Here is a 14,565-nt window from a genome sequence, read left to right on the forward strand (position 1 = left end):
CCCCCCCCCCCCCCCGCAGGCTCCTGGCCTGGTCAGAAGACCCGGGGACAAGGCCCCTCCACCGGGGAGCCAGTGGGGACTGTGTTCTCAGCACTCAGACGGTGGGCTTCCACCACCAGCTTCCACTCCGCCTTGGAGAACAAAGCCATCCACCCTGGGACGGGTTTCTGAGGAATCCCGGCAGTTTCCGTTTTCTAAGACAAGGGAGTCTGGAGACGGAAGGAGGTAGAGGTTGCCCAGAAATGCCCCGAGCTGCACTCTTACGGATGATTACAACCGTATGTGTAATTTTATCACAATAAATAAAAAAAAAAAACCTGGAAAAAAACAAAACCAATAAGCAGTCTTTGTACCCAAGGACCAGAAACAGCAGGCTTGTGAATGGGTGTCAGTGAGCTATTGTCCTGAAGGATGGAGCGGCCTCATGGTAAACAGCCATTGCTGGGAAGAGACCGGTCCTGTCAGACACACCAACACTTTGCCTCCATTCATGAGGTGGGGGCATCGGTGAACTCGGGACGTTTACATCCACCTGACCCGGTCATCCTTATAAAGCCCAGCTCCACCGTGCTGCCGGGCATGGCCGAGCCTGTGCACACACACATCTCAAATAAGGCCACAAACAGGCATTTACGGGTTCGGCCACACAGGCTTGGAGCTGGCTTTCTGCGGTCATGGCGAGCTTCCAAATCCTCCTTCCTTCTCCTCGTGGGGCCACTGCCCTAGCCGCCGAGAGCAGCTAGAAGGAGCAGAGCCCAGGTCTGGACAGGCCCTGGGCTTCTCCACATTCCAGAAACCCATCCTGCACAGGGCGCCCGCAACTGCAGCCCAGAGACCCTGCAGGCCTAATTGGGCGGCCTCATTAGGGAGCCGTGACAAGGCAGCTTGCATCTGAGGATAAAATCTCAGCAGGACTCCACTGTCACCCCACCACTCTGCAGAGCTCCGTTTCCGGGCCCCGTGGCCAGCTGGCTTTTTAAAGCTAAGACCTGGTCTGAGGAGCCCGAGTCCTGGGGTTCTGCGGACACTGCGGCAGGGGGTGTATGCTGTCCCGTAGTGCAGGAGGAGCATGAGGGGGATGATGAGGACGGGAGGACGCAGGGGACAGTGAGGGGGCTGCCCCAGGCCAGCCCCCAACACGGCTCCTCCTCCATGTCTCCGCATACAGGCCACTCCTCCCGAAACCTGTGCAGGGCTGGTGTCCTCCAAGGCCTGACCCTAACCCTAAGCCCCACCGTCTACCCCTCGACCTTCCCCACGCCCTCTGTGACCCTAGCAGACAAAATTTACATTCCGTTGGGAGAAGCAGGGAGGGCAGAGGGCAGTCCAACCAGCAGATCTTAAAAATACTCTCCTTAACAAAAGCGTTTGAATGAGTTCCTGCGAAGGAGCTAATTAGCTCTGGTTTATAATTTCCCCAGGCCTGGGGGAACCCAAGGCACAGCGTCCAGACAGCTGTTGGAGAGGGGGGCGAAGGCCTCATCTGCCAAGACTCCTCTGCTCAAAAGACACTCTCCATTCCAAAGTGATCCATCTACAACAGACCCGTCATGGCCGAGTCCCGAGAGCTAATTTTAACCTTCCGAGTGCTCGTTAAGCCTCTTTGAGTTATAATTACCCCCAATCTCGAGACATTACAAGGCAGCAATCAGGAAGTTAGATGTGGACAAGAGAGAACAAAAGGAGCAGGGAGACAGTTTCGAGCAGGCCTACTTAGAGGCCCGAGCGGCGTGGCTGCCCCGGGATGAGGATGCACACTCAGCTGCACCCTCGCCCCTGCCACCTGCACCCCTGCGGGAGCAGCCTGGCCCGGGGGTCACGAGGGTCATGAGGGTCACGAGGGTCACAGAGGCTCCTGGACACTGATTATCTACTGGCACCCCCCCACCCCCGCAGGGGCTTCTAAGACACTTCCTTTGCGGCCTTGAGTGGGTTCCGGTCTCTAAGGAAAGCGGCTCCACCACAGGGCGGGCTTCAGTGTCTCGAGGGAGGGGGTGTCAGGGTCTTGGTCCCACAAAGCCCAGCAACTGCACCATCTGCACCCTCAGCTCCCACCGACAGACACAGGTGGAGCTGGCCTCCCCAGAGCCGGTGGGCCGCGGGAACGGTCCTGCCACGGCCTCCTTGCTGGCTCCTCCTTACCTTGCCGAAGCTGCCCTTTCCGATGGCCCGAAGGATCTGAAAGTGGTCGAAGTTCACTGCAGAAAAAACAGAGAGATGCCCGGTGAGGCGGCAGAAAGACCCAGTACCGTCCACCAGCCCCCAGCTGGAGCAACCACCCAGGGGCCGCCCCCCACCACTGCAGGGAGCCCCCCTGCACCCTGGAAGTGGGTCCTGGTACAGGCTGGAGGCTCAACTCAGGCTCGTGTGTAATGCGGGGACGGCCTGAGCCAAGGCAGAGAGGTGGGTCCTGGGGGCCATGCTCTCCCTCTTCTGGGCTCCTTGCAAGGCCAGGCTAGGCCATGCTGCCCACAGACTGCATACCGGATGGGGCGTGAACAGAGCAAATGGCACCCATAGCAGCCCTCTTCAGTCCCAGGTACCCAGACACCCCCATCCTGAGCTGCCCCCAATGCATGAAGCCCTACAAATAGGGGTCCTGGAGCATGGGAAACAGGCCCCCTGCCCTCCTGCTGAATCTCCTGTAGGGTTCACAGGATGAGCTACAGGGGAGCCTACTGCGGCCCCAGGATAAATAATAGGGACTTTCCAAAGGGAGGTCCCCAGGCCTGTGTGAAACCACCCGGATCCCGATTTCTATTAACTTCCTCCAGACATAAGCTCCCCTTAGAGAAAGGGGTCGTTGGAAATTGCAACTTTACTGTCACGGCACTCAAGAAAGATGTTCCCCGCCATGCACACAGGCCATGCACACAGGCCACGCACACACGCTACGCACACATGCCATGCACACGCAGTGCCCAGCGGGGGGGGGGACGTGATAAACTGTGAGTGAGAGCAGTTCGGACGTGCTCTCCAGGACTCTGCTTCACTCTGATCCTGATGTGTAAGGTCCACTCCACTGGTTTCCTTCCCGCGGGCATCTCAGTGCCCCAGGCAGCTCGGGCCAGCCTTGCTTTCCACACCTGCCAGCCAGGGTGCAGCTCCCCCAGCTGACTCTCAGGCCACCAGCTGGTCCCACCTGTGCCCCATGTCTGCATCCCCCCAGGTCCCCATCCACAGGTCTGTGCCCCCCAGGATTCTGTCCCCAGGTCTGTGCCCCCCAGGTCTGTGCCTCCCCAGGTCTCTATCCCCAGGTCTGTGCCCCCCAGGTCTGTGTCCCCCCAGGTCTCTGTCCCCAGGTCTGTGTCCCCTCAGGTCTGTGCCCCCCAGGTCTCTGTCCCCAGGTCTGTGCCCCCCAGGTCTGTGCCCCCCTAAGTCTCCATCCCCAGGTCTGTGCCCCCCAGGTCTGTGCCCCCCCAGGTCTCTGTCCCCAGGTCTGCCCCCACCAAGCTTGCACCCCCCCCCAGTTCAGAACCCTCCCCAGACGGCAGGGCTGCGACATGGCCCATGGCTCTCGTTCTGCCCCTTCAGGCTTTGCAGCACCTGGCGAGTCTGGCTCCAAATACCCTCGGGCGTGTGCCCTGGGCACCTGTGAGAGGCATGGGGCCCCCAGACGCCCGCGAGCCTGCAGTCAGTGCAGCCTGGGCTGTTCCCACGGGGAGGGGCAGACGAGGGCCGCAGCACGCCCACCCGAGAACGGCACGGGGAGCCTGCCGAGGGCACCTGTGTGCACGGCCCAGCATGTGGCGCTGGGAAGTGCCGCCCAGCGAGCCCGGGAGTGGAAGGCCGTGCGTTAGGGTTGGGCGTGCTCCCCAGAGACGCCAGCCCAGGGCCGGGCTGGCCGCGCAGGGGCACCCCCGGGGCTGAGAGTTAGCAGGGGGCTTAGCCAAGGCAATCACCGAGTTCAGAGGAAGACACGTGTCCCGAACTTCAGGGCTCTCCCAGAGAGGAAGAGGATGAGAACAGATGGTGTGGTAAACAGTAGGTCAGAAGCAGAGGAAATCCACACCATGCCTCTCACTCCGCTTTCACACACTGGAAAGTGAGGTTATCACGGAGAATCCGGGGAAAGAGGCACTTGGAGTTCGGCCGGGCACGGACATGGGAGGAGCTGTGGCCTGGGTCCACGCTGGCTGGCCCTGTGGCCTCTCCTGGGCCTGCTTCCAGGGAAGGGAAGGGAGGGCGTGTACCCTACTGCACAGCACCTGTGATTTTGAGCAGAGTCATCCCCACTTCCTGAGACCCCGGGGCGGGAGGGGGCACACGACGGATTCCCAGACGGCGGACAGGACACTGAGTCGGCCACCTGGAAGCCTCACAGGGCAGACACAGGCGGGACGGGAACCCCAAACGTAGCTGCTGGGCCTTGTGAGGCCAGTGAGCCAGGAGGAATCCCCCGGCAGGCCCAGGGCTGGGCAGGGCGTGCATCCCGCGGTGGCCAGAAGCTGTGAGCAAGGCCACCCGGACACACACAGTGCGCCTGCTCGGAGGAGCTGTTGGCCCGGAGCCTCCAGCCCCACCCGGTAACTGGGGTCACTCTGTCCTCTGGTGCCCGGGGGCTCCTCGGGGCACCCCACGGGCCCACCTCCTCACCTAGGTGCCCGGGCTGCAATCACAGCACACAGCACCTCGCACCTGCTCCGGAGAGCCCCCCGGGGGGAAATGCAGGCCCAGCAGCTGCTCTGGGTCCCGTCCCCCCCACGAGGCCCTGGACCGACTCTGGGCAGGACCAGGAGCTCCTCTAACTGCCCCAGCGCCCAGCACTGTGATTAGGCCGATGCACCCAAATCTGATGCACACACCACCATCATCCAGAAATCCAGAGTCCAGTAGAATCGTGTTGATGAAGTTTGTGAAGTTCCCCAAACGCTGAGCCTGGGCGGGTCTCACCGACAGGAGCGGCTGCCCAGGGGGGCCAGGAGCACAGCACGTGGGGGGCATGGGGGACGGGCCCCTGGCAGGGGGCTGGGCGTTCGCACTTCCCTCTCAACTCTCGGATCTAACGCTCGTGGACTAACTCCCCTCCCAGATCTCCCACTGCCGCACGGAAGCCAGAGCCGCTGCTGGGCAGTACCCACCCCTCAGCCGTCAGCCGTGAGCTGCGCTCAACCTAGAGAGGGGCTGGGCCACCAGGTGGGTGGAGCCCAGGGCGAGGCTGGTCCGCACCCTCGGTGGGGGTATCGCAGCACCCAAGGGCCTGCGTCCAGGGGCCTACTCACACAAGTTGGGTGCAAAGCCTCGGGCCCAGCTCCTCGTGGGCTTGGGTCCAAGCCCTGGGGGCCAAGCTGCCATCCGGCACGCACACCCTGTGCTCCCCACAGGTGTAGGTCACCACCCCTGGCTCCTGCGAGTCTTCGTCCTCTTGTCCTCTGACCGTCCATCTCTCCCGGGCAGACCTGCAGCCTCACAGGGCCCTGTTGTCCTGCACGTGGCTCCTGGGGGGCCTTCAGGCACCCCCATCTTGCAGAGGAGACTCTGCTTCTCGGGCCATTCAGTCCTGGGCCTTGGCACCATCTGACTGAGGGCTCTGGCCACAGGTCTGCACAGGAGGCTGGGCCCCACCGAGTGAGCCAAGGTCGGAGGCCGCTGCGGAAACCACAGGCCAGGCCTGTCCTGGACCCTGGAGGAGGGCAGGGAGGGGTCGTCCCAGAGTGGACACTCTACTGTGGGGAACCAGACTCCAGGCCAGCAAACAAATATGGTGCCAGGTGCCTGGGAGGAAAATAAAGCAGGAAGCGGCGGGGGGTGTGTGTGTGCTAATTTTGCGAGGTTTGGGCCCAGAGATGAGGTCGTGAGCTGGGAGTTCCTGGATTATGGTTGACGGAGACCAGTCTGCTGCATTCGTACAGGGGGTTCATGTCGCTGTGTGACGCTGTGGGTATGCTCCCTGCCGGAGAGACACCTCCGACGTCACAGGTAAAAGGAAAAGGCAATTTGGCCCCACGGTCCTGCGGTTTATATGCCTCCTTGCCAGGAACCTAAGCACCGCAGGAAGGAGCCGTGCCTGCAAGGAGGCGGCCGGCTGTGAGCGCAGCGCCTGCCAGAGCCCTCCTGCCACGCGGGCGCGGGCACAGGCTCTCCCTGGTACAGATGAATATTTAAAACACGAAAGTCAGAGAATATTTGTTCTTCAAGGAAGGCTTTTATGTTGCCAACTTGGCAATCACAAAGCACGGCATTGCTATGAAAATAGGTCATCTTGACGTCGACTGACCGCGAGCGGAGGGAGGTCCCAACTCTGTTCAACCAGGTGGAGGAGTGGCTGCCGGGTCCTTCTCGAGGGCTGCTGGTGTGCCCCAGGGTCACCGACAAGCCCAGTGATCCTGGCACCATTTTTCTTCACGTGTCTTAGCGTGAAGTCCAGCGCCCAGACCGAACTCCCCACGGGGGCTCTCCACGTTCGCCGAGGTTCTTGGCCGCCGCCGGGCTGCACAAGGAGCCAGATCATCGCCGGGGGAAAGGCCAGGAGCTTTTCCAAGGGTGCCCTCAGCACTCCCACAGCCGTGATCCAGTGGGACTCATGCAAATCTTTCTGGTTTCCCCGCAACCCAACCTGACCTGACCCTCTGGCCTGGCCACTGGGACACGGTGGCTGGAGGGAGACTCCGAAGCAAGGTTAGGTAATCTCTGAACACTGCCGACTGGAGCTCAGTGCTCGCCCTCAGTACCCAACAAGGTCTTAGGGGAGCTGTGGGTCCCCGTGAGATCCCGGGTTTGAAATGCAGCCCTTTCGTAAGCCAGCGCCCCCAGCGAGGAAAGCAAGAGAGAAGGTGAGCCCAGGGAGAGTAAAAATAGAACTGCTGCAGAGCTGTGAGTCACACTGCTGTGACAGGTGACACAGTGCCCGCACCACGGGGTGGGGGAGAGGGGAGCCCAAGCCCCCCCAGAGGCCAGCCTGCTCCTGACGCCCCTGGCCCAGGTCCTCACGGCCGTGGGTCCCGTGTGGAAGGTGATCGGCCCATGGCCACAGGACAAGTCCTTTCCCACCTGCCTCCCTGTCGCCCAGGAGAGGCCCGGCCCTCTGAGCATCCTCAGGTGAATTCTATACCAGAAGTTGGGATTTATTTGGAAAGCTGCAATCATAAATCAAATGTCACAAGCAGCTGAAATTCATTCAGAAGTTGATGACACTTTGTCAAACAACCTATGGCCCAGAAAACTCCCGGAGAAAATCATCCAGTCCCGCTGAGGCCGGTCCCCTGCAGAGTTTGTGTGGCCCCTGTGGAAATCCTCACCCAGCCCTCCCCGGCCAGCACGGGTCCCCTCCCTGGCTCTGCAGGACACACCGGCCAGCCGTCTGTGTAAGTGGTCGCCAGACGGTCTCCTCAGAGACACTACTGAGGCCCTGACCTGCTGGCCACCACCTGCCCTCCCAGGCCACCGGCACGCACCATGGTGGACACCGTGCCTAGCCCTCCAAGTCCTGACCCATGCCAGTTCTCAGAGCCACTCAGCAAGGGATGCTCTCCTCTTACTGGCGAGGAAACAGCTGGGGAGTCTCGGCAGACTCCGGGGGAAGGACCACAGGCCCCTTGGGACATAAGAGAAGGGACCGCGGGGAGCCAGCACCCCACCCCAAAGACCCGGGCCTCAGGGCCTGCCCTTCCTTCCGCCTGGGACACTTCTGTGCCCCGCTGCCTCCCGGCCACCTGCTCACCCCTCCTCCAGGAAGCCTGCGCTGGCCCCTCCAAGCACTCACCATCCTGGCGGCGGGGAGAAACATGCTCACCCTGGCTCTTCCGAGGATGTGGCGCCAGCCCAGAAACAGCGCTGAGGCCTCTGGGGGGGGCCTAGGTTCTGGAACGGTCCCCCTTCTCATGCCCAGGAATGAGCCTGGGGACCTGAGTGACTGGAGGCCCGAAGCCCGGGGGTGCTGATGCCTTCCCGCCCCCCGGCCGGACTCCAGGGGAGACCGCCCCCATGTCTGCTTACAGGAAAACCTCGGTCCGTACCACCTTCGGTGACAGCCCCGCAGCCACGGCTCACCCTGGGTCGGCCCGGCTACCGCGTCTGGAGCTGTGAGCGTCACTTTGACGATGACATCCTCAGACAGCCCGGGAACCTTCATAAACGAGTGACTGCGGCAACAGCAGGATCAATAAGGACCTCTGCCGGCTGGGGCCCCGCCCCTCCAGGGCCCGCAGGGGAGGCCGTCTGCACAGGCGCCCCCCGTCCCGTGGCTGTGGGTGGCATGCCTCCCCCAGGGGCACCCAGTGGGGTCCTGCTGCTCAAGGACCCCACCCCTGGCCACCTCCCTGTCCCAGGTGCTCGGCCCCCACCAGGTCCACCATCAGGGACGGCCTCGAGCACCTCAATAGCACCCCGGGGGCTCCCAGTTCAGCCTCAGTACTCAGGGGCTGGGTGGAGGCCGCCGTGGCTCAGGGTGGGGGGCCAGGGAAGGGGAGAAACAGGCCTTCGGAGCAGCTGAGGCCTGAACCCCGAGGCAGGTCTACCCAGCAAAGCCAACTGGCCCCCGGGCCTGGTGCTGACGGGGCTCGGCCCTGTCGCCTCCAGCCTCAGCACCTCCAAGAGCCCCCCAGCATATGTGGGCCCCAGGGTTGGGACGCAGGTGCCTCCCAGGTGCCCCAGAGGAGAATTGAGCCAAGGAAGGGGCAGAGTGAAGCCAGCTCTGGAGGACCAACAGCCCCCCGGACTGCGTCAGCAACAGCCCAGCCCACCCAGGGAGCAGAGTGCAGACAGACCCAGTGAGGCCTGGCCCAGGGTAGACGGTCAGGGCCGGCCCCACATCCTGGGTGGCCACAGCCACCCTCGAGAGCAGCTCTGGCTGCACACAGGCAGTCCACCAGGAGGCTGGCTCCCTGTGGAGGGTCCGAGGGGCCCCAAGTCCCCAGGGGAATGGAGGAATTCCATGGAGAGAAGTCAGAGGCCAGCACTTGGTGGGAGATGCTTGGCTAGGCCAAGGGCTGAAGAAAGCCGTCCCTCTATCTGTCTTTCCATCTGCCTGTCTGCCCATCTGCCGCCTCTGGGCTCAAAGTACAGCCCTGCCATGCCCCCTCCCACCATCCCCACAGAGAGGAGCCTCCTGGGGAGGCTAGAGCAAGGGGGCACCGGGGTGCCCAGGCCACCAAGCGCAGTGCCCAGAAGGGGGCCTGGGGGAGGGAGGCTAGCAAGAGTGGGGGGGGCATGCATGCTGAGAAGGGTGTTCAAAAGGGAAGGGAATGGGGCCACAAAATCCAGCTGGCGGGTGCCCTGCGGGGAGAATGAGGATGGGGTCGTCGGCAGCGTCTGAGCTCGGGCTGGGGCAGGTCCAGGATGTGGATGTGAACCGCACATTGGAACATCAGGAGATGCGTGTCAGGACCTCGGCCTCGCTGGAGGAAATGTGCGCGGGTGGGAGGGAGCGGAGGGAGGAGGGAGCCCGGGGAGGCGCCCGCGGTGAGAGACGCACGGCGGACAAGGTGACCCACGAGACAGCCAGAAGGCGGAGACAACACAAGGGCCCGGCGCTCCTGAGTGGGCAGGCACGACGCGTGTGACCGCCACTGAGCGGAACCGTGCTCTGACGCCCGCTGCGTCGAGGACGGGCCTTGAAACCCTGGCGCTGAGCGAGAGGGGCCCGCCACAAACCCCCCGTGCTGCACGAGGCCACGGCCCAGGGACTGGCACGGTGTTTCCCGGCGAAGATGTCCTGGGACTGGACGGGGGGGGGGGGTGTGCTGCCGACGGCTCCCTTCAAAACGGCAAAGTTTAGGTTACGCGAATTTCGTTTCAGTAAAAAACAATAATCACTGTTTTTAAAAGTGAGCCACTACTGAGTGGGCTGAGGCCAGGTCGGGGGTAAGCCCGCTGTTGGTGGCCCCACGCAGACGGCCCCGCGGCGGGGGACGGAGGTCAGGGCAGACTCTGTGCAGAAGCAGGGGCGCCCCAGGGGCATGGACGCATCGGCAGGTGGGGCGGGGGTCCGAGGAGGGAGGGCGGATGCGGGCCGAACCAGCCCAGCCACACTCACGCACATGCCTGCACCAGCCCTCACCGCCACCCCAGACTGGCAGGGGGACCAGTCCGATTTGAATGGGGCTCCTATTTCCAGGTGGTCACCCTGGGTGGGAGGCCAGGGGGCGGCACACTCGTTAACCCCATCTTTGCTCAATGGCATAGATCATGGGTGTAGCTAGGGCAGCTTCGTTCTGACCCCCTTGCTTCAGAACCACATTGAACTATGTTAAATTCGAGCAAACCCAAGCCCCACCATCAAATCTGTATTTTATTTACACTCAGCCTTGTTTTAAAAAAAGGATTGCAGGCCGCGCTCCATTTCCTCGGCATAGGAGGGCAGCAGGTCGTCTGGGAGGACGTGAGCCTGCATCCTGCCCCCGGCAGCCACCCTCTGGAAGGAGCCAAAGGGCTGACCAAGCAGGCTCCACTCTCCTCTGCCCGGAAGCCCCCAGCTCCCTGGGCATCCACCGTGGTCACGCTGCCCAGGCCAGGCCCATCGGCATGAAGCTGTCCGACCGCAGCCAGCACTAGGCTTCTGGATCGCGGGACAAGTGTCCCCCACGGTGGCAGGGATGAGGCTGGAGGGTCAGGTTGGACCGTCCTGCGGTGCCACGGGAACAAGGAGCCGGCAGAGCGGACGGAGGATGAGGCCAGTCAGCATCCCCTGAGCCTTCCCCATGACACTGTCAGATTCTCTGTTTCTCTGGCCAACACATCCTCTTTTTACTCAAGTCCCCTCGAGTGCAGGTTCCCGAGGTAAGGCTGCCTGACTTAGACCAGAGCCCCTGTGCCCATGCTGCCCAGTCTGAGTCCTTCCTTCGTCCTGCGTGTCTACCCAAACAAGTGCCGGCCTTCCTCACTTGGGCTTCACGGTGGACACGTATTCCATGGAGGCAGCCACCGCCGGCTGTGACCCACCTTCTCTGGGGGCCCCTGCTCTTCCATCTCCATTACCGATCCGTCCGTCTGGTCCCGCAGAATCTCCGTAGGGCTGTTTGTTCCCTTGGAGTTCAGTGACTCTGTACATCAGCCCTGAGAAAACTGACGTTTTTATGGCACTTGCATCCATTCAGATGCTGTGTCCTCACCTACTTAGGACATTCTCCGCGTAGACGTTGTGCACGTTATCTTAGTGGCCGCTAACTGTATGAGGTACTTTCACAGCTTTATCGAGGCGCAAGTGACACACTGTAGTGTGAACGAGGGGCAAGTGTGCGACTGGGTCGGTTCTGACATCTGCGCACCCTCGTACGTCCCCACAGCCAGGAACTGCTGGTATCTACGTACCGCCAGGGGAGCAGAGCAGGGAGGGTGCACTTGGAACAGATACCAACAAACACCCAGAGCGTATTAACAACTCCACAAACCAATAAGAAAAAGACATAAAACAACAGAAAACAGTCAAGTTCGTGAACAGGCACTTCACAAAAGATGCCCAAGTGCCCGCACAACATGGATGCAAGCTCAATGTCTCAGTGACCAGGGAAACGAAACTCAGCAGAGCAGGAGACCGCTCCACGTCCACCAGAATGACCGAAGCCAGACACGCTGGCCACACAGAGGTGGCAGGATGTGAGCAGCGGTGTTCACATAAGCTGCCAAGGGAGTGAAGGTGATCTACGGGCACCCCACGGCCCAGCCGGGGCAGACACAGACACATGCCCGCCAAAGGCACGCACCAGAAATGTGGGACGGTCACAGACTGGAAACTCCCCAAATGCTCAACCTTGTAGAGCGGATAGTAGGGTGATTGTCCACACAGAGAACCCCAGGCATAAAGAAGATGAGAGAGTTATTAACCACCATAAGATGATGGAAGAGAACAAAGTGTATCTAAAGTAGGAAGAAAAAAATAATAGAAACAGATAATAGAGGAATATCAACAAAACTTAAAGTTATGTTTGTGATTCGTAACACAGACAAACCTTTGGAAGATCGATTTTTTTTTTTAAGTTTCATTTATCTACTATTTAGAGAGAGAGAAGGCAAAGTGGGGAGGGTCAGAGGGAGAGACAGAATCTCAAGCAGACTCCCCGCCAAGTGGGGAGTCTGACACGGGGCTCGATCCCACAATCCTGAGATCTTGACCTGAGCCAAAACCAAAAGTCGGATGCTTAATCAACTGAAGCAGCCAGGCACCCCAAGACCGATTTTCTTAAAAAAAGAGAGAAAACACAAACATTAAGAGTTTTACAAAGATGATGTTGTTATGGATCCTACAGGCATCTACAGGATGATTTAGAAAGATCATGAACAACTAACTTTATAACAACAAATTATATTATGTGGATGAAATGGAGAGATTCCTTGAAATACACAATTTACCAAACTAATACAGAAACAGAGCCTGAAAAGGTCATTACAAAAGAAAACTGCAGACCAATATTTCCCATGAGTATGGATGCAAAATTCCTTAACAAAATACTAGCAAATTAGCAGCAATATAAAAAATATAATACATCATGACTGATGAGGTACATGCCAGGAATGCAAGGTTGGTTTAACTGTGAAAACCAATGGCTTAAAGTCACTGCACTAACAGGATGAAGAAGGACAACCCTATGACCACCTCCGTAAATGCAGGAGATGCACTTGACAACACACAGAGCCGTTTGTGATGAGGACTCTCTGCAAACGAGAACAGAACCTCTCAACGGGTCATACCACGTTTAACTGAGGCGCACTGAACACTCCCCCTCCGAGATGGGGAACGAGGTGAGGCTGTCCACTCTCATCATTTTCTCTAATGCTATGCTGCCCTGGCCAATGACATAAGACAAGAAGCTAAAAATAAAGAATGGAAGACAGCATAGTGGTCTATGGAGAAGGTCCTAAGGACTCTACAAAACACTTCCAGAGCTGACATGCAAATTAAGCAAGGTCACATGATAGATACGTGGTCTATACATAAAATTTTTTGGATTTCTAATATAATATCAACAAACTATTAGAAAATGAGATTTTCCAAATCCCACCTCATTACATATGTAGGCCTATGTCTAAGAAAGGTGTGCAAGACCCTTACATATAACACTGCAAAACAGAGATTACAGAGGACCCAAGTAAGTGGAGAGGCGCCCCGGGTCAGAGCAGTAAACAGCAAGGGGCTACTTCTTCCCAAAGGTATCTATAGAATTAGTGGAATTCCAGTCAAAGCCCCAGTTGGCTTTTTTTGCTAGAAATGTGTGGGCAGACACTAAAATTTATAAATGAAATGAAATGAAATGAAATGAAATGAAAATGACCTAGAATAGTAAAAAAATAATCCTAAAAAAAAAGAGCCAAGTTGGAGGACTTCACTACCTGATCTTAAGACTTAACATAAGGGTGGGGCACCTGGGTGGCTCAGTCGTTGAGCGTCGTTGAGCGTCTGCCTTCGGCTCAGGTCATGATCCCAGGGTTCTGGGATCGAGCCCCGCATCAGGCTCCCTGCTCTGCGGGAAGCCTGCTTCTCCCTCTCCCACTCCCCCTGCTTGTGTTCCCTCTCTCGCTGTGTCTCTCTCTGTCAAGTAAATAAAAAAAAAAGACTTAACATAAGGGTACAGTAATCGGGACAGTGGGATGCAGTGTGGGGGCAGGTGCAGGGCGATGCAACAGACAGGTCACCACACCCTGGTTTCCACAAAGGCGCTGACATAAGTCTGTGCGGCAACGTGGGCCTCCAAACAATGAGTATCCACGGGGAAAAATGCCATACCCAACAACTAATTCTAGGGGGGTTGCAAACATACACATAGACCAATTCCTGGAAAAAGCGACATTTTTGCAACCTGAAGAGAGGCAAAGATTTCTCAGACGTGATGCTAGAAACACTAACCGTAAAGAGACTAATAAACTGTGCTTCATCCAAATTAAAAATGTCTGCTCTTTAAGAGACACTATGAAGGAAACGAGAAGTCAAACGCAGCAGGAGGAATATTTGCAAATACACACGTCCAACCAAGGACTTGTAACCAGATTATATAAAGAACTCCTTCAAATCAATAAGGAGATGACAGCCAATGTGAAGATGAGGGGAAGTCTTGGACAGACGTTCAGAAAGGGGGACAGAGGAGAGGCCAGCTAGCGGGTCTGAACCTCCAACCCAACCAGGTCCACCCCACCCCACAGCACAGCCCGTGCACTAGACCAAAACCACCAAGTGTCGCACGCACGTGGGCGGCTCAGCCCCCCGCTGCTGGTGCGGATGGAGCCCGCCGGTCCCTTTGGCCGCCTCCCACAGACCTACACGTGCACTTACCTCACGCTGCCAGCCACCACCTTCCCAGACATTTCCCAGGAGAAACCAAACAGACGTCTACACAGCACCGTTCTCGGCAACCTTATTGGTAACAGCCACGTACTGAAGGCAACCGAACATCCACCAGGGGAGAGCGGGGAGACACTCTGTCATATCTGTACAATGAAACGCTCCCCAGCGGCTTTCTTGTAAGATCCGTAACAACATGGATGAATCTCAAACCACTGCGTCCAACAAAAGAAGCCAGATTCAAAAGAGCACATACCGTACAGCTCCACCCCGTAAGTCTGAGGACAGGCAAAACTAGTTCAGGGTGACAGAGCCTCCAGGGGCGGAGGGGGCTGTGCGGAGCAGAGCAGGAGGCA

At 58.7% G+C, this 14,565-nt stretch overlaps 1 protein-coding gene across 2 annotated transcripts in view; it reads right to left on the bottom strand.

Annotated features, from left to right (window-relative positions):
- STK32C (serine/threonine kinase 32C) overlaps positions 1-14,565 on the bottom strand; it is a 69,990-nt gene that overhangs the window by 25,470 nt on the left and 29,955 nt on the right. The window contains exons 1-2 of one of the 2 annotated variants that reach the window (XM_034986454.1): positions 3,903-3,920; positions 2,143-2,198 (exon numbers count right to left, since the gene is read on the bottom strand). Coding sequence is in view for 1 of the 2 variants with exons in the window: in XM_034986447.1 (XP_034842338.1) it covers positions 2,143-2,198 (56 nt within the window). In the remaining variant the exon portion in view is untranslated. Of the gene's footprint in view, positions 1-2,142; positions 2,199-3,902; positions 3,921-14,565 lie in introns of those variants that run through there. The other variant, XM_034986447.1, reaches the window with a different exon arrangement.

This window comes from Mirounga leonina, unplaced genomic scaffold, assembly GCF_011800145.1.
Source record: "Mirounga leonina isolate KUSES-001 unplaced genomic scaffold, KU_Mleo_1.0 Mir_114, whole genome shotgun sequence".
NCBI lineage: Eukaryota > Metazoa > Chordata > Mammalia > Carnivora > Phocidae > Mirounga > Mirounga leonina.